The 21,760-nt window shown below is 35.6% G+C and overlaps 1 protein-coding gene across 1 annotated transcript; it reads left to right on the top strand.

Moving 5' to 3' along the window:
- Positions 1-363: 363 nt before the first annotated feature.
- Positions 364-21,451, top strand: LOC308680861 (putative helicase mov-10-B.1). The gene is made up of 22 exons (XM_081349284.1): positions 364-798; positions 1,178-1,277; positions 4,109-4,314; positions 4,406-4,644; positions 5,222-5,471; positions 5,580-5,708; positions 5,857-6,016; positions 7,432-7,586; positions 8,146-8,319; positions 8,417-8,564; positions 8,711-8,878; positions 10,916-11,013; positions 11,107-11,204; positions 11,308-11,406; positions 13,413-13,515; positions 14,986-15,103; positions 17,433-17,624; positions 17,911-17,982; positions 18,079-18,204; positions 18,323-18,411; positions 18,501-18,619; positions 19,343-21,451. Exons 1-22 carry the CDS (start codon positions 659-661, stop codon positions 19,402-19,404), a joined length of 3,045 nt encoding a protein of 1,014 aa, XP_081205410.1. The 5' UTR covers positions 364-658; the 3' UTR covers positions 19,405-21,451.
- Positions 21,452-21,760: the final 309 nt, after the last annotated feature.

Raw genomic sequence — 21,760 nt, 5'->3', positions numbered from 1 at the left:
ACACACACACAAAAAAAAAAAAAAAAAAAAAACATAAAAAGATTTACTATCTCTTAGTGTTGTGATCCCATGACGTCAGAAAATTGCGCTAAAACACTCACTTAGTTTTTATTACTTGTTTTGAAATATTAGAGCCAAAACCAAAATTTGTTAGGTTGTGCCCCACTCTCCCCTATTATTAGAATATAAAAAATCTAATATTCTAGCCATTACACTTACACAATAATTCAAATTTACACAATTCAAATTCAAATCATTTTGTCATATTATAAGCACCATTTGCAACTGCAACACTTCAAGAATTGGTGTATATTTGGAGCACCTGCTCCCTCTGACCACCAGAGAGCGCACTTTAACCTCTCCGAGCACCTGAATAGAGTTTCTTACAATAATGTGCCTTTGTACTCCTTTAAATTTTTCCTACTAGCGCTTTGGACATTTCCTGGAGGATCTCTCTTTAACAAAAGTAAACGAAGTGTATATTTTATGTTTTCATTGTAGAAGAACAAACCTACCGTAATAGATCAGTTTCGTTTCCTCCGTTCTTACTGCTTCCGCTGAAACAGCTGCGCTTTCATTTTAGAGCCAGTGTGGATCCTAACTGACGCTTACTGTAGGCTACATTACCACAGAGCTCACGGTACCAACGGCAAGAAACATGGTACAGAGAAAGATTTCTAAAGCTGATTTGTGTGCAGTTGGATTGGATTTTATAGAGTGGCTGGTGGAAAGCAACAGGAGAGCCATTACTGATAGAACCACTCTCAAAACAGCCTACAATGAAGAGTTCCGAGACAGGTAATCATTTGACATGTTTTAATTTATTTGTTTAATTTATTGCTTATATTAAGTACACTTACGTTCACTGAAATGATCGATAGGCCCTATTTGCAATTCATTTAAACGTGTTTAAAGAGGAAGTGCATCAGTAGGATACAGTGTAAACAAACATAGACAACTTTTTCTTTCTTCAGAAGTTAAATTACACGTTTAAATTCTTGATTTATTTATGTAAAATTAAAGTTTCAACCTGCAGTGAATTAACTGATACTGAAAACCGTGAAAATAAAATGACCGCAATTAGTGACAAATAAAACGAGTGGACAGAACGATGAGGCAATAGTGAAACAAACACACATACATATTTATTTATTTATTTAACACATTTTATCCACAGGGATGGAGTCAGAGACCCAAACTTCTCTTCAGTTCTCTATGCAATGAGAATATACAGAAAAGCGCGTGTCACGAGATCAGATGTTTACTTTAACCCAAATGTAAGAAACCTCTTTTTTACTTACCACTGCTGACAATTTGTAACTCTATCGTTGATGTCCACTAAGAGGGATTTCTGTTGTCAATGGCAGTATGCTTGTATTTCTGTATAGGCTAAATTTTTCTTTTCTTTTTCTTTTTTATATAACTACACAACAATAAACAGTCTGGACGTGTCTACTCTTGATTAAAGAGTTTTTGTGTGTTTTTCTTTTTTTTAAAAGTTGATCTCATGATTACATGCATTTTTATGTAAATAGATTGTAACAGTAATGCTAAGATAAATTGTTTTTGGAAAGCAAAACAAATGTGTTTCATTTTCATCAAACTGAAACCTTTGATCAGAGTACTGAAATGATTCAGTATAATCTTGATCAGCTGATGGTACACTGCTTTAATCAGATGCACTCAACACTGAATCATCTATAAGGGATACCAGTAAAATACCAGTAAATCAGTGCTGGCAAATTTCTGATGAGAAATTGTTACAATACCATGCAAATTACCAATATGATGCTATTGATGAACAAAGTATATTATTATGAGGACTCTCTACATGCAACAGATGTTATGCAACTCTATGCAGTTTTTGGTCAGATTCTTGCCTTGTCTGGTTATGGTGATTTTTTTTTTTTTTTTTTTATGCCACAGCTTATTTTAAAACATATTTTTAGCTAGCCTTTCTAGGTGCCATTTTTATGTAGATTATTATGCCATACTTTCATAAAACAGCATAATTTCAGTGTCTTTCATCAATTCAAGACAACTATGCTAGGATGCAATTTATTACTCAAGCTAATTAATTTTTATGAAAAACGTGGGAGTGCAAAAAAAAAAAAAAAAAAAAAAGAGTAAATCAAGACTGCACATCCTGGACAACTCAGCTGTTGTGTTTTCATGTTTTATGAGGACTTTACATAGACATTTTATACAAACTGTATATTCTATTCCCTAAACCTTCCCATCACTGAAAACGTTTTTTCCTCATCTTTCCTCATCTTTTCCGCATAATGTATTTACACACACTGAAAAGCAACTAGCATGAGTTATTGTTTTTAATAATAAAAAGTATAATACCTGAAAAACTAACTGGTCATGACTAACATGAAATGGCTTATCGAATCTGGGGAATTTATAACCCTGCAATTAAATATGATCAGATAGTTCTGTCATAAATGTGGTGCTAGTGTGGGGCAAGTGTGAGACATTTGACGCTACAGTCACTTGCATTTGCTGGGTTGCCGCTGACAATTTTACATTTGTGAATTTTTTTGTGTGTGAATTTTAATATTTAATGAAAAATAAACATTTTTAGCAAATATAAAAATGAGTGCTGTCAATTGATTAAAAAAATTAACTTGATTAATATTTTTTTTTCTGTGATTAATCACAATTAAGAACACTTACGATTTTATAGATTTATATATAATTTATATATTTTATAACGTAGTAATTTCACAGTTTCTACATTCCAAATTAATGTAGAGACAACATAAAGACAGTGTATTTTAAATACTTGTTTAATGACATCCTTTTATGAATGAAGGTCAGTATCACTGATACTAATACAGCTATTGATGTCTGGATAAAAATATTTTTTCCCACAATTTTAAACATTAGCCTAATTATAGCCATTCAACATTACAGTGTAACTGAATACTATCCATTTTTGTTTTTTAACATTTATTAGGATAAAAAATGTATAACTTTAAATTTGAGTGAACTTCAAACAATCCACATAAACCCATAATAAATGTTATATTTACCTGTGCCCTTCCTTATAGCCTACCTGTACATAACAATACAGAAATTGAATACAGTTATCAAACAATCTTATAGATTAAATATAGCCTAGACTAATCCTTAATAAAGCTACAAAATGTATTTGGTCAAGAGCAGTGAGTAATTTTCTCTGTTTCTTTGTTCTTTGATTAAGTTTACTGACAGAAAGCTTTATTGGTGCTGTCTCTTTAAAACCAGCCGCTGCTGCACATGACGTGGATCTCATACGCGTCGCATTCTCTCACAACTCTTTACGTTTATATAAGACTTTATTTAACTCATTTAAGACTGCTGTTATGTTATGAGGATACTCGACAAAACGGACATTTTGGCATAAATGTGTGTGTTATTGTTCGTACAAGCGCGAGAGAGAACTGTGGCGCGCGTCTTTCAGTGTGACAGAGCGGTCTCTTTTGTTTTGCCGCGCTTGAATGGTTTAAAAGCATTTGCATTAATAAGAGTGTAATCATATAATGTAAATCTAGCCGAAGGATGACACAAATTAACGGATGCTGCGTTAATTGCGTTAAATATTTAACGCGTTAAACTGGACAAAAATTAATCGCATGCTTAAGGCGTTAGACAGCCCTAATAAAAACACATTGTTTACAGAATATATTTATTATACTATCAGTATTTAATAATATTTAATTAGTTATTTTCCAATTTTAATTGTACTTTTTTAGTCATTTTGATATTTTGTCATTTTTATTATTTTTGATATATTGTCATTTCCATTTAACTTTAATTTGTGTTTATTTCAGTTTTAGTTTCATTTTAGAACTTTAGCTTCAACTTATTTATTTCTTTTAGTTACCAAAGCAACTTTTATGTCGTTCAAGATTAAGTTAGCATAGCCTATTTCATATAATATTTATGTTTTATTTTCTTTCTTAATTTCAATTACCGAAACTCATTAAAAATCTGAAACACTGGACCTGCCAAAAAAATGAAATACTGTTATTGTTATATCATAACTGTTGAGCCCTGTTACAATGTAATGTGTTACTGAGAATACCCAAAGACTGACACCCTATTGTGGCATTTCTAGGTCCGAACGAGGCCACATGATCAATGGGACAGACCCCATCGCAGACAGCAATACCAAGCTACTCACCCTGTGAGTAATGGTAGCTCACCGCCTCCCGCTAGTGCGCAGGGTCGTGACCCACCATCAGTGCCAGGGCCAGAGAGTGGAGTCAGAGGCAGGAGAAAACTGGCAAAAGACATCCTACGCCGACTGAAAAGTACAGAGAGGTGAACTGGCCTCTTTGAACAGTGAATAGAACCCTTCTCTGAAAATACATCGAAATATCAAAACAGTGTTGCTGCCCTTTTTCTTTCCCAGGTCTGTGTTTATAGAAGATAAGAATGGGGTGCGGGTGTCCTCAGAGCTGCAAATAGAGGATGGCAAGATCCAGTTGTGTGTGGAGCGGACAGAAGTTTATGAGCTGAAGCTGTTTGTGGAGAACACGGGTGAAGAGGCCGTGTATTTCACTTACTACACTGCTCTTCACTGGGTGAAGTGTTTCACTCTGGAAGACAGCAGGAAAGTCACACGCAACAATCCACTCCGTCTGGAGCCATGTGAGTGCAACCAAACTGTACAGCAATTCAAGGGAAAGTGGTGTTGGTGTTTTTTTGAGGGGATACATTGGTATTGTAGCTTGCTAGTCTGACTTTTCCTGCTTCCAAATATGCATACTTCCATATTATATATAGGCAGAAAAAAAGGTTTGTGAGCTGAGTATTATGCCTGAATTCAGATAAAACAGTAGGCGAAAAGTACCTTGATGTCTGGCGAGATTCTGAAGTGTTCATCTAATGTGCACTTTACTATCCCGTGAGGCCCCGGAAGAGGATTTGTGAATGGCAGTGAAGCAACTAAACTGACGCCATAGGGTCACATGACAGTCAAGACGCATGATGGATGTAGTACATCCTGATTAACATTCATATTACACACTTTCTTACTATATAGAATGTATTTTTTGTCAATGGTCCATATGTAATATCTACTATACAGTATGTGATTTCAGACACAGCGTTTAATTTGAACAGGTTTGAACCCAACCTCTCTCTCTCTCTCTCTCTCTCTCTCTCTCTCTCTCTCTCTCTCTCTCTCTCTCTCTCTCGCTCTTGCTCTCACTCTCATTTTTTAAAGGTGAAAAGTATGAGGTGACCTTGAAATTCGAATCAGATGATATGGGAGTTCATTCAGCCATTCTGGCATTTGAGTTTAAGAAAAATATCCTGGTCGCCACCCGTCCTTTCCACATTGTGCGCTTCATTGAGGCAGAGCACAGGTCTGAGCTTACAGCACTACTGGGTCCTACAGCACCATTTAGACATCAAAGGCTTGAGACCTATGAGCCAATGAGGTTTAACATAGATGAGGGCATTCCACCCGAGAGGTGAGATAAAAATCCTTCTTTTTAGGAATTATATACACTTTTCTGTTTTCCCCTGTGTTTATTTGTACAGAAATCAATCATTTGCATGTTTTTTTCTCTCTTTTGCAGTTCTACCCAAAGCTTTTTGACATTTGTGCTGCCACTGGAGCCTTACTGTCTTCCTTCTTACATCTCTGACTTAGTTGAGGTCCTGAAAGTCAACCGTCCTTTCCTCAGAACACAGCTCCAGGAAAAAAAGTTAGTGGTCTTAAGCTCCAATTGTGCATTTTACAGTTGATCTGAGACCTGTTACTAGTCCCTGAATGGTACAGAATCAGCTCCCTGCATGAGCATGTATAGTAAAAGCCATTGTAACTGTTTTCTCTGTACTTTTGGTGGTTTGTAGGTCACTACTTGAGAGTGATCTGGATTTTCTGAACTACGATAAGCGCTTTGATTTACTGTTGTACCTGGAGGAGGATCAGATGCGTCTGGACATTAAGAGATATAACAAAGATGATGTGTCCATGGTGAAGGACCATGACAGACGACTGCTGGTCTTAGAAGTGAGTGGCAGCTTCTTACTGTCTGTAAATAAAGCATGTGATCGTGTTTGTTAGACCTTCAGACTGACGGCAGAAGGACTCCATAGCAGCTCTCATTGGCCAAGGACCACTCAGAGGCCGTCTGAAGCATGTTAAGCAACCAATGTCGTGGAAATTCTTTCTCAATTTTAAATAATAATTGGAAGACAGCTGGAAATTTCAAAAGTTATAAAGATCTTTATTTCTTGCAAGAAAGGCTGTTAACACATCAGTCAGAGTCTGATATGAGAAGGCAAAGGTTAGTTCCCTTTTGCCCAGCTATATACCCTTAACACATCCTGGTCTGTCTCAAAAGATCGCCTTGGTTTACCTTAAAAGGCAACACGTCTTTGTTCGAGATCTCTTGTCTAACATAAATTCTATCTAGACAGAACAATATCACCTCTGCAAAAGTTTCCTGTTTTTAGCTGCTGCTCTTATTCACACATTTTGCTTATCTCTATTTTCATCAAAGCTGTGCACATACTTTTCACACTTGAAGTACACAATAGGTCACTTTGAGTACTCATAGTCTCTTTGCTACCCAGAACATTTTGTTCCTGCAAGCTTATATGATTATATTTCTTTAAATGCTTATGAGTAAAAATAAATGTTCAACGTTAACACAAGTTGCACACATCTGAAAGTAAAAAACACATCTAAATGTAAAATTTCCATTACACCAATCAGTTTGTTTTGTTCATCGTCATGTTTAGGGGCGTGAAAATGTAATGTCGATGTCCTTACATAACAGACTGAGGTGAAAAACTCTTGGACATCTTTTAAAAGAGACTTAACTTCACAAAATTTAGAAATTCCAGCGTTTAGTTGATCCTGATAAACACTCAATTTCACAGTTGCGAACACAACGGCTTTCTTCTTCCATTGAGGGGAATTGGCGTCACAACGGCGTTGTTTCCAGGCGGACTTTTAAAGAATGTGACACACACGTCTCCCGGAAATAGTTTTGAATTCAACCAATCAGATGATGACTTCAAAACTCCCGAAGTGTTTCCCATTTTTGTGTGCTTTATCCATCAGACGGGCATGGGAATGACGTCTGAGCCTGAGACTAGTGTTGGACTCATACAGAGACCCAAAAGCCTAGATGACATGTACACGGCTCTTTAAGGGACAGTACATCCAAAATTTAAAATTCTGTCATTATTTATTCAAATGTATTTACTACATTATTTTTTCACTGATAATTTTCAACTCCACTGAAGATATTAAATGGACTACAAAGAAAAAAATATATAAAAAAACAGCAAATGGTTTTGAAGCAACATGATACATATCATATTGGGGTGAACTGTCCCTTTAAGTATTATGTACTTTTATATTTGTTTGAAAGTGATGCCGTTTTGAGGTCTGTTTGTCTATTTCATGTGTTAAAGCTCCCTGGTGTATCAGAGAACAGGCCATCAGTCCTGAGGGGAGATCACCTGCTTCTCACCAAGAGTGAGGAGGTCAATTTCTCAACTGTGACCAAATACAAGGGCTACGTCCACAGAGTGGAACTGGATCAAGTCAAACTGGGCTTCTCCAGAAGGTATTAAGTATGAGGAGTTTATATAAGCCTTTAAACTAAAGAGCATTTTAAAGGGTCACACTTAAAAATGACAAGTATCAAGGCTTTGTTTTTCCCAAATTAACCTCAAAATGAGAAAGATATATCATCATATTCTGCCCATGTCTTATAAATTATATAAAACAGAACATTCAAAACTGACCAACCTATATACATTTAGGGTAACAAAACACATTTTTGAATACTAAGTTTTTTTTTTTTTTACTTTTGTTCAGCAAGGTTGCATAAAATTGATCGCAGTAAAGCCATTTCTAATGTTACAAAAGATTTCTATTTTAGATAAATGCTGTTGTTTTGAACTTTCTATTCATAAAAGAATCCTAAAAAAGTGTATCAGTTTCCAACAAAAAACATTAAGCCACACAACTGTTTTCAACATTGATAATAAGAAATGTTTACTGAGCAACAAATCAGCATATTAGAATGTTAATTTGGTCTCATTTTGCATATTTGTTTACAGACCAGTTTATAACCACTTAAACTTTGTGTGTATGTGTGTGTGCGTGTTTTATGTGTAAAGGCTGCTTGACGGTTTCATAGATAATATGAAGTTCCGTGTGGAGTTCACAGTGAATCGTCTCCCATCAAAACTGCAACACAGAGCTGTACACATGGCGGTCCAGCACAACCTCAGAGACGTGCTGTTCCCCGTGGGTTCAAGGACTGTGACCCCTGTGTCTAAACCTGCACTGAGGTCAGTAAGACCCATCTGGACTGAATCTATGCTACTAAATCATATTTTAGTGAAGCATTATGGAGTATTTCAGCTGGATGTGTGTATGTGTCTATAGACTCTTTGATCAACAGCTTGAGAAGAACCCTGAACAGAAAACTGCAGTGTGTAACATCGTGGCCGGTACGTCCAAGCCGGCACCGTACCTGGTGTTTGGACCTCCTGGCACTGGTAAAACCGTCACGATAGTAGAGGCCATCAAACAGGTAAAACTGGTTATCATATTCAACTAAACACAGACCCGACAGACACACCTACATGCAAATCATCACATCTCATATGCACAATGTCTTAATAAGCAGAACAGCTATTGTGATTGCTTCTTTCTCTCTCTCTGTCTTTTATCTCTCAGGTGGAGAAGAATATACCTGATGCCTATATCCTAGCGTGCGCTCCTTCTAACAGTGCGGCTGATCAACTGTGTGAAAAGTTGATCACTAGTCAACATGTTGATGCACGCAAAATATACAGACTCTACGCTAGTTCACGCAATCCAAATGAAATCCCTCAAGTCTTACAGGTTAGTGCTTGTGTGACTTGATTTGTTAATTAAAGGTTTAATTAAATGAACACAATAGAAATGGGAAGTTATGATGGAAAATATAGAATAACAGTAGTACATTTTTACTTTTCTTTTTTTTTTTAAATAAAAGCCTAAAACTAAAAAGTTCCACATGGATTAAATATTGTAACGAGCTGGAGAAAGCAGGCTGAGGCACTGATCTAAACACAGCATTTTTAATAAAATAACACAGAATTCAAGGAACAAAACCACGACAATCACAGAGGCAACCATTATACAACAACTGACAAAGTAACAAGTGAAACACGAGGGCTATAAATACACAGGGGCAAACAAGCTTAACAAGGTAATGAGGAAACAAGACACACCTGGGGAGACTAATAAACATGAAAAACCACAAAGAACTACAAAACATGGCACAAGACAGGAAATAACAAAATTCCTCACTCAAGACAGGGGAACACAGGCTGAGATTGTGACAAATATAAATATTTAAGCTTAATGTAAATACATATTATTGTTTTATGATTGTATCACTCAGTTTCTAGTTTAACTCAGCTAAAGAATTTCAAGTTATAATTGAAAAAATTAAAAGCAAATGATAATGCAAAAATGGCAATAGCATCCTTAACTTGGAATTATGTTTACACCACACCACGTTGTTAGGGGGTAACAGTTAAGGACCAGATGTTTTAAAGAAGACCCGGAGTCAGAATTATAATAAATTGAAGAAAAGTTTTACTGAAGATAGTTTGTAGTTTCATCACACACTCATACAGGAGTTCGTAGTTCGCCCCTCTTACAGTTACAAAGATCACAGCAATTATACCCTTCACCAAGGTCTAAGCTACGTCTTTGCTTCAGGATGCAGTTTCTGATTGGCTCAGAACACACATAGTCTAAGCAAATTTCCACACATGGATAGATAGGAGAGTATGTCGACATTTAGTCAAGATTCCTAGATTTAGGTCTGCGGTGACCTCGGAGGTCGGAGAAAGGCGTCTTCAGGTCTGTTGTTGCATGCCGAAGTGTCCCATAGCTCCTATACAGAACCTCCACAGAACATCCAACGCACACACAAAAGCACTAGGGAATCGCAGTTTCTCCAAGGTTGAAGAGAGCCTGAGCTAGCTATGATCAGGACAAACTATCAAAACATACTGATAATACATTCCCTCCTCAGGAAGAAGTACAGATAATATTCACTTGATTCTCTAGAGAAATACACATGAAAGAGATACAAGTATGTAAATCAGTCACGTATAGTTTGACCCCTGTAACCTTAACTCTTCAACTAGAAACAGATATATGGATGACACATGTTAAAGAAGTCCATACTTCATTTCTGGACGCCTGGCTAAATGAACAAGCACTGTTACTGCATTCAGATATCAAATACAGACATTAGAGAATACATGAAAAGAACATTTCAGTAATCACACTGGTAACTTTTATAACAAAGTAAAATCTCACAAGCCTCACAAGTCATTCACTTATGATGTTTAGAAGGAAGCAAAACAGCAGTGGATTCCAATCCACCCCCTTCAACGTTATTCGCAAAAACAATTCTGTCCTTTAGTGCTTGGAAAAAAATTATTTTGTTGTAAAAAAAAAAATCACTTTGATTTTCCCCAGAACTAATGGGGCTCAATGTGTAACATTTTGAAGAAACATTACTTCTGTTTAAACCACTTGTTCAAAAAGACTGATGTCACACTTTTAATTATTATGTCAGAGAGATCTAATCAATATAAAGGGGGGGAAAGACATGCATACAGCATTATTAAAAAATATACAGTGAAGGCATATTTTAATTTTGATAACAGCAAAATGATAAAAGAATTTGACATTGTTTTATTTTAACCCATTAAAATAATTTAAGTAGTTTAGATATTCAACCAATTTAAATCTATCAAATAATGTGCTATATTTAATAATCTTATATTATGATAATTTCAGTAGTCATGGGAATACAGAGAGAGGGAGTTATTTGTGGTTTTGTTGTTGTTGATGATTGTGTTTTTGTGTGTTTAGAACAACAGTAATGTGGAAGGAGGAATGATTATTTTCCCATGTAAAAAGGATCTAATGTCCTTCAAGATCCTGGTCAGCACTCTAGTCACCGCAGGCAGGTGAAGGGCGTCATCTTATACAAACACAGTACTCTCTCACATACACACAGCAGCCAATAGGTAAAGAGTGTTTATGTGTGTCTGTGTTGGTAGGCTGGTCAGTGGGGGTTTTCCTGTGGATCATTTTTCTCACATCTTTGTGGATGAGGCAGGACATGCTGTGGAGCCAGAGACCATCATCAGTGTGGGAGGTGGGACACTTTACAGAATAACACTGAAAACCATCAGATCTTTCAATAGAGATCAGTCTGTGGTAGCATTTCTCTATTCTAATCATTGTGTGGGTGTGTTTAGGACTGCTGAAAGCAGAGACCGGGCAGCTTGTTTTGGCTGGAGATCCCAAGCAGCTGGGACCAATCCTGAGATCTCCTTTTGCCATTAAATACAAACTGGGTGAGATACAAATGAATGCACATACAGTATTCTCTGTGGTAGAATTCCCCTATGCACCTGACTTAAGTTAATCATTACATCATTTTTCTCCAATATGATTGGTTCTTCACACAGTCGCGTGAAAAAGAAAAGACACCCTATTGAATTATATGGTTTTATGGATCAGGAGGACATAATAAAAAATCATCTGGTCCTTGGTAGGTCTTAAAATTAGGTAAATACAACCTCGGATGAACAACAACACATGACATATTACACCATGTCATTATTTATTTAACAAAAATAAAGCCAAAATGTAAAAGCCATGGGTGACAAACTAAGTACACCCTTACTGCTCCATAGAAATTAATGGAAAGTAGCAGCCAGGCGCTGCAAATCAAATATCTTTGTTTAATTGATCATCAGCAAGTGTGATCATCACCTCTATAGAAGAAGTTTTGGCAGTTCGCTGGTCTGGAGCATTCAGGTGTGTTAACACAATGCTAAGGAGGAAAGACATCAGCAATGATCTTAGAGAAGCAATTGTTGCTGCCATCAATCTGAAAAGGGTTATAAGGCAATTTCCAAACAATTTGAATTCCATTATTCTACTGTAAGAAAGATTATTCACAAGTGGAAAACATTCAAGACAGTTGCCAATCTTCCCAGGAGTGGACGTCCCAGCAAATTCACTTCAAGGTCAGACTGTACAATGCTTAGAGAAATCGCAAAACACCCAAGAACTATACCTCAGACTCTACAGGCCTCAGTTAACATGTTAAATGTTAAAGTTCATGGCAGTACAATTAGTAAAAAGACGGGACAAGTATGGCATGTTTCGAAGCTTCTTCTCTCTTAAAAGAACATGGTTGCATGGCTTAGGTTTGCGAAGTTGCATCTGAACAAACCTCAAGTCTTCTGGAACAATGTCTTTTGGACAGACGAGACCAAAGTGGAGATGTTTGGTCATAACGCACAGTGCCAAGTTAGCCAAAAACTAAACACAGCATATCAGCACAAACACCTCATACCAACTGTCCATCACGCTGATGGAGGGTTGATGATTTTTGGCTTGTTTTACAGCCACAGGACCTTGGCACCTTGCAGTCATGCAGTCGACCATGAACTCCTATGTATACCAAAGTTTCTAGAGTCGAACATGAGGCCATCTGTCCAACAGCTAAAGCTTGGCCGAAATTGGGTCGTGCAACAGGACAATGATCCCTAGTACACCAGCAAATCTACAACAGAATGGCTAAAAAAGAAAAAAATCAAGGTGCTCCACTGGCCCAGTCAAAGTTCAGACCTCAACCCGAATGAAATGTTGCGACAGGAACTTAAGAGAGCTGTGCATAAACAAATGCCTGCAAACCTCAATGAACTGAAGCAATGTTGTAAAAAAGAAGCAATGTTGTAAAAAAGAGCAGGCCAAAATTCCTCCACAATTATGCGAGAGACTGATACTGTCATACAAAAAACGGTTCCTTCACCTTATTGCTGCTAAAAGTGGCACTACAAGCAATTGAATCATAGTTTGTCACCCATGGCTTTATTTTTGTTAAATAAATAATGACACAGTGTAATATGTCATTTGTTGTTGTTCATCTGAGGTTGTATTTACTTGATTTTAAGACCTGCTAACAACCAATTTTGGATTCCTTGATACTTCAGCTTGTTGCTAGGGTCATGAGGTTTATATATATATACATACACACACACACACACACACAACACACACACACACACACACACACACACACACACACACACACACACACACACACACACACACACACACACACACACACACACACACACACACACACACACACACACACATACACACACACACACACACTAGACAGCTTTTGTTTCCTCTTTTGTTATATTCAGATACACTAACTTTGGCCCAAGTGTAAGCATAAAAATGCATAAGAATATAAATGTTAATCCTGCAATAAAAAGAAATATTTGGTATGTTTAAAATTAGAAATTTCCTTCACAACACTCTATTCTTATTGTTGTAGGTCTTTCTTTGCTGGAGAGGTTGATGACACAGAATGAACTTTATCAGAAAGGTACTACAGGATACGACAACCATTATGTCACCAAACTGCTGCGAAACTACAGGTAAAGTCCGAATAATCCAGAGACCTCATCTAAAAAACTACGAATTGACTAGTTTTCTGACCGACTAGTTGACTAGCTGGTCTCAAGGAAACCCTAAATATTTAGGGTCCATCAGAGGAAACATGTTCACACAATATGTGTTAAATAAAACGGTAACATTTTACAATAAGGTTTCAATTGTTAACATTAGCGAACTACATTACTGTATTGATCTTTGTAAGTTAATGTTACTTATTGCATTAACTAATATTAACTAATGGAACGTGCTTGATGGAGTACAACCAAATGGAACAAGCACACAGGCCTCAAGGCTGAACTAACTATTTTGAACTTGTCTGGGGGAAAATTCTGATATATGTAGAGAAAGTTTCCAAGATGTATACTGCAGATCAAAAATTCCTAAACCTCTGTGTGGAGAGAGTACAGATGGTTATGAATGAGTCACACATACCACCTAGAGCCATTTGTCTTTTTGATTTAGTAGTTTTGACTTGTAGCCAGTAGTAGACGACCTTATCTGCTTAGTAACAGAGAGCTATGCTCAGCAAAGATAAAGGCACAACCCATTACTAAGAAGAAGACCTTGAACACAAATTTCACTCCCAACCATGAATGAACCTGGAAAACAGAGAAAGCTGCTGTGTGTCTGGGTTTTTGCTATGTAGAACGGAAAAAGGCACTAGAAACCTTAATTTAGTCACAAGTCTTTGGAGGACAGGATGCCATATGAAAACTTTGGGAAAGGGCCAATCTGAGTAAAATAGGTTGGGACAGGCTCAATCCAAAATAAGTGTCCGGGACACCTGATCATGGATACTTAATCAGATCTTGGAATGTTTTTTAGTTACACTTTATTTTAAGGTCTCATTTTTACAGTGAAATTATATATTTAAGTACTGAGTAATATTAAGCAACTACATGTACTTACTATAGGGTTAGGGTAGGATAGGTATTTGGTTAAGAGGTTAGTTGCATGTAATTATGCATAATTTATAGTTATTACTATGGTAAGTACATGTAACATATGTAACAAGGACACTGTAAAGTAAAGTGTAAAATAGCTGTAACTGTAAAATTAATTCTTTTTTTGGTAAAAATGTCTACCACAAAATTGACAGTATCTTAACATTTTTTCCCTTTTATATATATATATATATATATATATATATATATATATATATATATATATATATATATATATATATATATATATATATATATATATATATATTGTATGTACATTTAAAATGAGACTTCAGTGTCCAAATTACGTTTTAGGGCCACTGTAATAAGTCTATTTTTTAACTCTCTATTTACCATTTCTCTCTCTCTCTCTCTCTCTCTCTCTCTCTCTCTCTCTCTCTCTCTCTCTCTCTCTCTCTCTCTCTCTCTCTCTCTCTCTCTCTCTCTCTCTCTCTCTCTCTCTCTCTCTCTCTCTCTCTCTCTCTCTCTCTCTCTCTCTCTCTTCAGGTCTCATCCATCCATTCTGAAGGTTCCTAATGAGTTGTTCTATGATGGAGAGTTGCTGTCATGTGCAGATGAGATCAGCTCCAGCCAGTACTGCAACTGGGAGCACCTCCCCAAAAGAGTAAGACATCCCAGACACACAAGCCCGATAAAAAGCATTTAGGTTATTATACGGTGAGATGTAATAATAAATGACGAATAAATATGAGTCACTTTTAAAAATGGAGTACAATATTGAAATGAAAGAAATCTTACTTCAAAATAAATGATGTAAATTTAAAGTCTAAGTCTAAGATCTAGGATCGGAGATCTTAGTATAATAATCTTTCAAAGAGAGAGAGAACTGAAGTGCCCTCGAAGCAAAGAGCAAGAAGTGAACAATGGAACAAGGGCAAGAGAATAGGAAGACTTCAGATGCAAAAGCCTCTAAGTCTGTCTAACGTTTTTCTTTAATATTATCATTTTTATGAGGCTCCTATGTATAGGTTTCTACCTAAGTACCAGCATTTCTGAATAGGCTGAGGCTGGGATTTATTTAGTTTGAAGTGAAAGTATTTGATGAATGTATACTATGTGCGGAGAGCATTCACTCAATATTATTATCTCATTTTTGACATGGGTGGCTTTTAGAGGCTTTTCATAGGATGTCTTCATACAGGAAACTTGCATCCTCCTTTAGCAGTGTTTAAGTCAGATAAGGAAGGTAAAGTCAACTATCCATTATGTCATACGGTTGTGCAACAGCTGGGTTGGTATAACCTAGTAAAAGGATACAGCTGCAGAAATAGATAGACAAAAATAGATGTGTTGTGGTTTTGACATTTTTAGAACAAAGACATATTATCAGTTTTTTTGTAATCAGATTTAACATTATTAGCAAAATGTTATTATTATTATTTTTAGCTAGAAATTTGATTGGCTGCTGGTGGCCATGTTTTTATGTAGCGGATTTCACTGAAAAAAAAATTGTTGTATTAACTTTAAAAAGTAAGTTAACTGGTTTCCTTAAAATTTTGAGTTCATTGAAATAAAAAAATTAGTTGAGTTAATACAATAAAAGAGATTGGTTTAATAAATAGAAACTCAAAATATTATGTTATCTGAACCACATTAATTATCGAAGTTTATTTGACAAAAGATAAAAAGATGTGATAATATATCATGAAAATGTTTTTTTTTACAGTGTAGAGGATATACATCTGTGCCAATACCCACACCATGTCTATTATGAATGTACATGATGTATTTTGTGTATTTGGCCTAAGTGTTAAAGTGGACATGAAGACCGTGTGTAGTAAGTGAGTGTAGAACTTTTGATTACCCAATGTGACACACTTACAACATAGCTTTATTTCCAATTTTTGATTTTCAGTTTTTTGCTAAATGTCAGTTCAATAACAGACAACACAATTTAGTCATTATGATGCTTCTATAACCAAACAGTTGATGAGTCCCCACTGACCAGATTTTTTTGACATCCATAGTATGGGAAAAAAATACTATGGAAGTCAATGGGGTTCATCAACTGTTTTGGTTACCAACATTCATCAAAATATCTTCTTTTGTGTTCAGCAGAAGAAGAAAAAACATACAGGTTTGGAACAATTTGAAGACGAGTAAATGATGGCAGAATTTTCATTTTTGAGTGAACTATTCCTTTAAGGCTTTACAGTTGTAGCGCTCCCATAGGTGCAATTTCGACTTTTTAACTTTTCAGTATTCAAGTATATTTTCAGTAAACATATAGCTTGCTTTTGTCTATTTGTTGTGTCTTTGCTTCATTCTGAAACTCAGGGACACAAAGCATGATTATTAGTCTCTTTTCTGGGCATACATGAATGAGGAAAGACTAGTCCCCATGCGTGTTCTAGATTAAACAAACTATTATAAATGTGTCGTTTTGAGCATTTCAGTTTTTCCCATTCACTTTTTTTACATGTTGTCCACATAGATTATGCGGCCACACATGCCTGCACACACAGCAGTCATTCATGTAAGGAATGTGAAGGCCACGAACTGAGTCTTCTTGAACTTGGTTGTATTTCATTGCTACATTTGCCTCTTAAGGCATACCTGTCAACCCTCCCGTTTTTCCCGGGATTCTCCCATATTTTACCTTGCTATCCCGCTGTCATCCCGTTTAAATATTTTCCTGTATTTCTTCTGTATTTTTAATCTTTCTATAAAAAAAAAAATCCCACTGGGTGCAAAGTGGAAATCCCGCCCTGCAGCTGATTTTAGGGGTTTAGGGATCAGTGTTTGGTGTAGGCAATCAGTACTGTGTGATTTCCGCTGAAGTAGTTTTGGGGGAAAACACTGGGATTTGAAAATAAGGGAAATTTTCAAGGTCGCCCCAACGTCCCTTTTTAATCTTGTTGTTGGGTTTCACTTATAATTTTAGCACAGTTTTGAGATGACACATTCTGCTCTGGTCTGTGCTGCTTTTTTAGGGATTTCCAGTGATTTTCCATGGAGTGATTGGAAAGGATGACAGAGAGTCAAACAGCCCCTCCTTTTTCAACATCTCTGAAATCAACATCATCTTTGACTACCTGAAGAAGCTGCTCCTGACACAGGCCAAGAAGGGCATTGCAAAAATCTCCCCCAAAGAGATTGGTATTATCGCCCCCTACAGGAAACAGGTGAAAATACATTTTGCAAATGCTGCAAACATTTTTTGTGGAAACCATGTTAATATAACACTGACAAAATAACAGCATTAGTTTAAAATATATATTTTTTTGGACAATCATAAATATCTATACACCTTTTCTACTGTTTTCTTTTCACATAGATTGCTGCCCAATATTCAAAGAAGTTTTGAATACAAAATAACTTTGATTAATGCAGATCATTATCATTCTCTTAAAGATTTTTTTTTTAATGTATCATTGTATACCATTTTTCAACATTGTTTTAATTGTACAGGTGGAGAAAATCAGGAAAGGCATCAGGAGTGACAGGGAACTTAGATCCTGCATTGGCATTGAAGAGTTGAAGGTCAGTGCGAGTCTGAGCACTCCTACACTCTGTTATCGGTTCTCATCCTTGTCAAGGACACGTGAGCAGAAAATGACTGCTGTACGTGTTGTGTAGGTTGGTTCCGTGGAGGAGTTTCAAGGCCAAGAGAGGAAAGTCATCATGGTGTCAACTGTTCGCAGCAGCAAGGAACACTTCACTTTGGACGAAACATTCAATATTGGGTTTCTCAAGAATGAGAAGGTAGCATCTCACACACACACACACACACACACACACACACACACACACACAGTAGACAATACAACACATTGAAGCCTAGAAAACAAAGTTGGCCCACCTCTTTCATTCTCTCCTCCAGAGATTCAATGTAGCAGTGACGAGAGCAAAAGCCCTGCTAATCATGGTGGGAAACCCCATCATTCTACATACAGACACAACCTGGGGCAGGTATGTCAACTTCCAACTAACATGAAATTAAATTTGATTTGAATTCTGGACTTGCGAGTTCTTTTTTATTTTCACATTTGTGTTTATAGGTTTATTAATTACTGCAATGAGCAGAGAGGTTATACTGGATATGATATTTCCAACTTGGAGGGAACGGAGGAGGTTATTAATCGCCTGATCGCTCTAGACATCCACCAGGAGACCACAGGTAAGAGATGGCTTAATTAAAGTGCGGTCACACTAGACTTTGCACTTCTTTTGCTTCCATCAAGGCAGTCTTTCGCTTAAGTTCAAGTGTCGTGAACTCTTATCTGTGAATTTGCAAAGAGATGTATTTGAATATTTTAAATGTATTGTATTTATTTATTTAAATGGCCCACGATTGTGACATCACATCCTGTTTCCAATGTTTATTCAGTGTCTGAAGTAATTGTGTGTACCTGAGGCCTAGTGTGACCGCATATTCATAACTCACCATTTATTGTCTGGTTATACAAATACATTACTGTTCATTTAGATTTATTTTAATAAATACTTAATTCTAATAATATCAAATTTAATACTTTAAATAATACACATGAAATCGATCAAAGGAGACAGTAAATGCATTTATAATATTACAAAAGATTTCTATTTCAAATAAATGCTGTTCTTTTGATCTTTATATTAATCAAAGAGTCATGGAAAAAAGATTTATCACTGTTTCCACAAAAATATAATAATAAATGTTTCTTCAGCAGCAACTCAGCATATTTGAATGAAGGATCATGTCAAGGATCAAACTTTTAAACAGTAGTGCATTTGAAGCTACACAACTCTCCTGTTTTGTTTATAGCCTCTTTTTTCAGGACAATCTCTGTTCTTTGTTGGGATTGAATGTTCAGTAAATCATGTAAACTAAGTGCTCACTATCAAATTTTTCTCCCCCTAGTGGAAACAGAGGAGAGTGTGGTCCAGCAATATGAGAATCCTGCATGGAGACATGAACATTAAAATGAAGTGTCATTATTAAAGCCCCTCCCACTCAGGTCTGCATTAGCATAGCCACACCCCTTTCTGAAGTTACACTGGAAAAGTCTTAAACTTAGAAGCTTAATTTTAAAGCTAAAACAGTACTATGAAATATAAACATTGCATTAAATTGGTAATTCATTGTTCTCAAGAAATGCTTTTAATAAAACTTGTCTGTCTATGCAATAGAAATTTAAATGTTTTTAAATGTTTACATTATGATTAGAAAACACAGAGGAAAGGACAGCGGTAGCCTTTTGCCTAGAAAGATAGGGAAACTTCAACACCCATAGTGAACTGTAGTTTTAACAAAAGCCCTAGAGCTGTCCGATGTTTGCTGACAAATAAACGGGGAGATCTGGGTGCAGGTAACATTAAAAAAGTAATCATTGTTCATTTACATATCAACATACAATACAAAGCTGGTTGAAAATCTGCAAACTTGTCCTTTAATCTCAGGGCTTTGTATGCAATTTTGTCTATATGTTTAGATACATTAGGCTAAATAAATATGAGCACATGAAATGCATGATTGATAAATCACTGTTTACTAAAAATGAAGTGCCTTATTTCATAAATCTTTCAGACAACACAGCAGCATTCATTTAATAATGCTTAATAATTCATGGTGATAATGGTTTTGATTTTGTTCCCATTGGTTTGTTTGGAAATTTGCAAATGAAATCAATCACATCATTAAAAAAATGTGTACTTCATTTCAAAGACTTTTGACTGAAGTAAATACAATGGAGGATCTCGTGTTTTTTTCCCCGTAGTTTCTTGTGTTTACACTTTTTTAAAAATGTTTTTATACAAATTCTATAGTTTATTATTATTTATTTTGGAAACCATATACCTGTAATGAGGAGCATGGTTTTATACCATGTTATGCTTACTACAGTTAAACTCTGGATTGTACGCAATAACTATTGTTAATTTCATTGGGGCAATTACAAAGCATTTTAGCATAATAAACAGCTTTAAAGCCTCCAATGAATTAAGCATTAAGCTTTCTTCTCTTTAAATATGTTTTATGAGATATTTAATAGTTCTAATGAATTTTAATTGAAATAAAATAAATTTAATGAGAGCCCGATGAAAGAGAACTATCAGTGTCTTGCATTAATAAAGTGTTAACTCATTACAAATGTTATTGTTAAAGGGATAGTTCACCCCAAAATGTCATCATTTACTCACCCAAATGTCATTCCAAACCTGTATGACTTCTGTGAAACATAAAAGAAGATAATTTGAGAACTTTTTTTTATTTTTATTTTTTCCCATACAATAGAAGTCAGGAGCATTTAAAATAATTTGATAGCAGTACATTTACTTTACAGCATCCTATAGGTCGAAATTAAATATTAAGTTTGTTACCTGCATTTGCAGTAAATGCAATAACATCAATCATTATTTGTTTCTTCCCTATTTAATTTATTTATTCCAATTTAAGGCCCTAACCCCAGCAAAACATTCACAGCTGAACTCATGGGCCGGATGGGCTGGATTTGTCCAGGGCTGAATTTTAGTCCATAACTTGTATTAAAAGATATGTAACAAATTCATGATGTTCAGCATTCAAAGTTGGTTCATTTGCCCCGCCTGCTCTTCCTCCTTGCTCATATCCTTCCCTTTTTATTCTGTGTCAGTCATGTGGTTGTTTTGTGTTGTGGATGTTTTCCTAGTAGGTGTTACTGTGTACATATTTATCAGTGAATGTATGTCACCTTGTATGTAAACAATGTGCTATGCATGTGTGTCATTTGTATATTTCACATACAGAGATATATATGTTATGTGTATTTATTATATATGAGACACATGTAAAAATATGTATTATACATACATGAACATTTATAGTTATATGGGATAAATTTGTCAATATATGAAATTGTTCCAATTTCTAATAGGTTTCAAATATGGCTGAGCATATATGTACATTTATGTTTTTACTCTATAAGAGCATATATGTATATTTAAATATGAGACATATATGTCAGAATATACATAAACATATATTTGCATGGGATAAATTTGTCAGTATATGGAATTGTTCTAATTTCTAATGGGTTTCATATATATCTGTCCATATATGTACATTTATGTTTTTACTCTTAAGAGCTTATATGGATATTTTATATGTGAGACGTAGTTGTCATACTTGTCAAAATATACATACATAAACATTTGTATGGGATAAATGTATATGTCAATATGGAATTGTTCAAATTTCAAATAGGTTTGCTGTATAGCTGTGTGCATAGGCATAAATGTCATATATGTTTATATTTTATACATGTATTACATTTGCAAATGGGAAGACAAGCCTAACCTGGTC

Source organism: Scardinius erythrophthalmus, assembly GCF_964197995.2.
Source record: "Scardinius erythrophthalmus genome assembly, chromosome: 20".
Classification (NCBI taxonomy): Eukaryota; Metazoa; Chordata; class Actinopteri; order Cypriniformes; family Leuciscidae; genus Scardinius; species Scardinius erythrophthalmus.
Note: the sequence above shows the minus strand (reverse complement) of the source record. Positions and strands in the feature narration are given on the sequence as shown.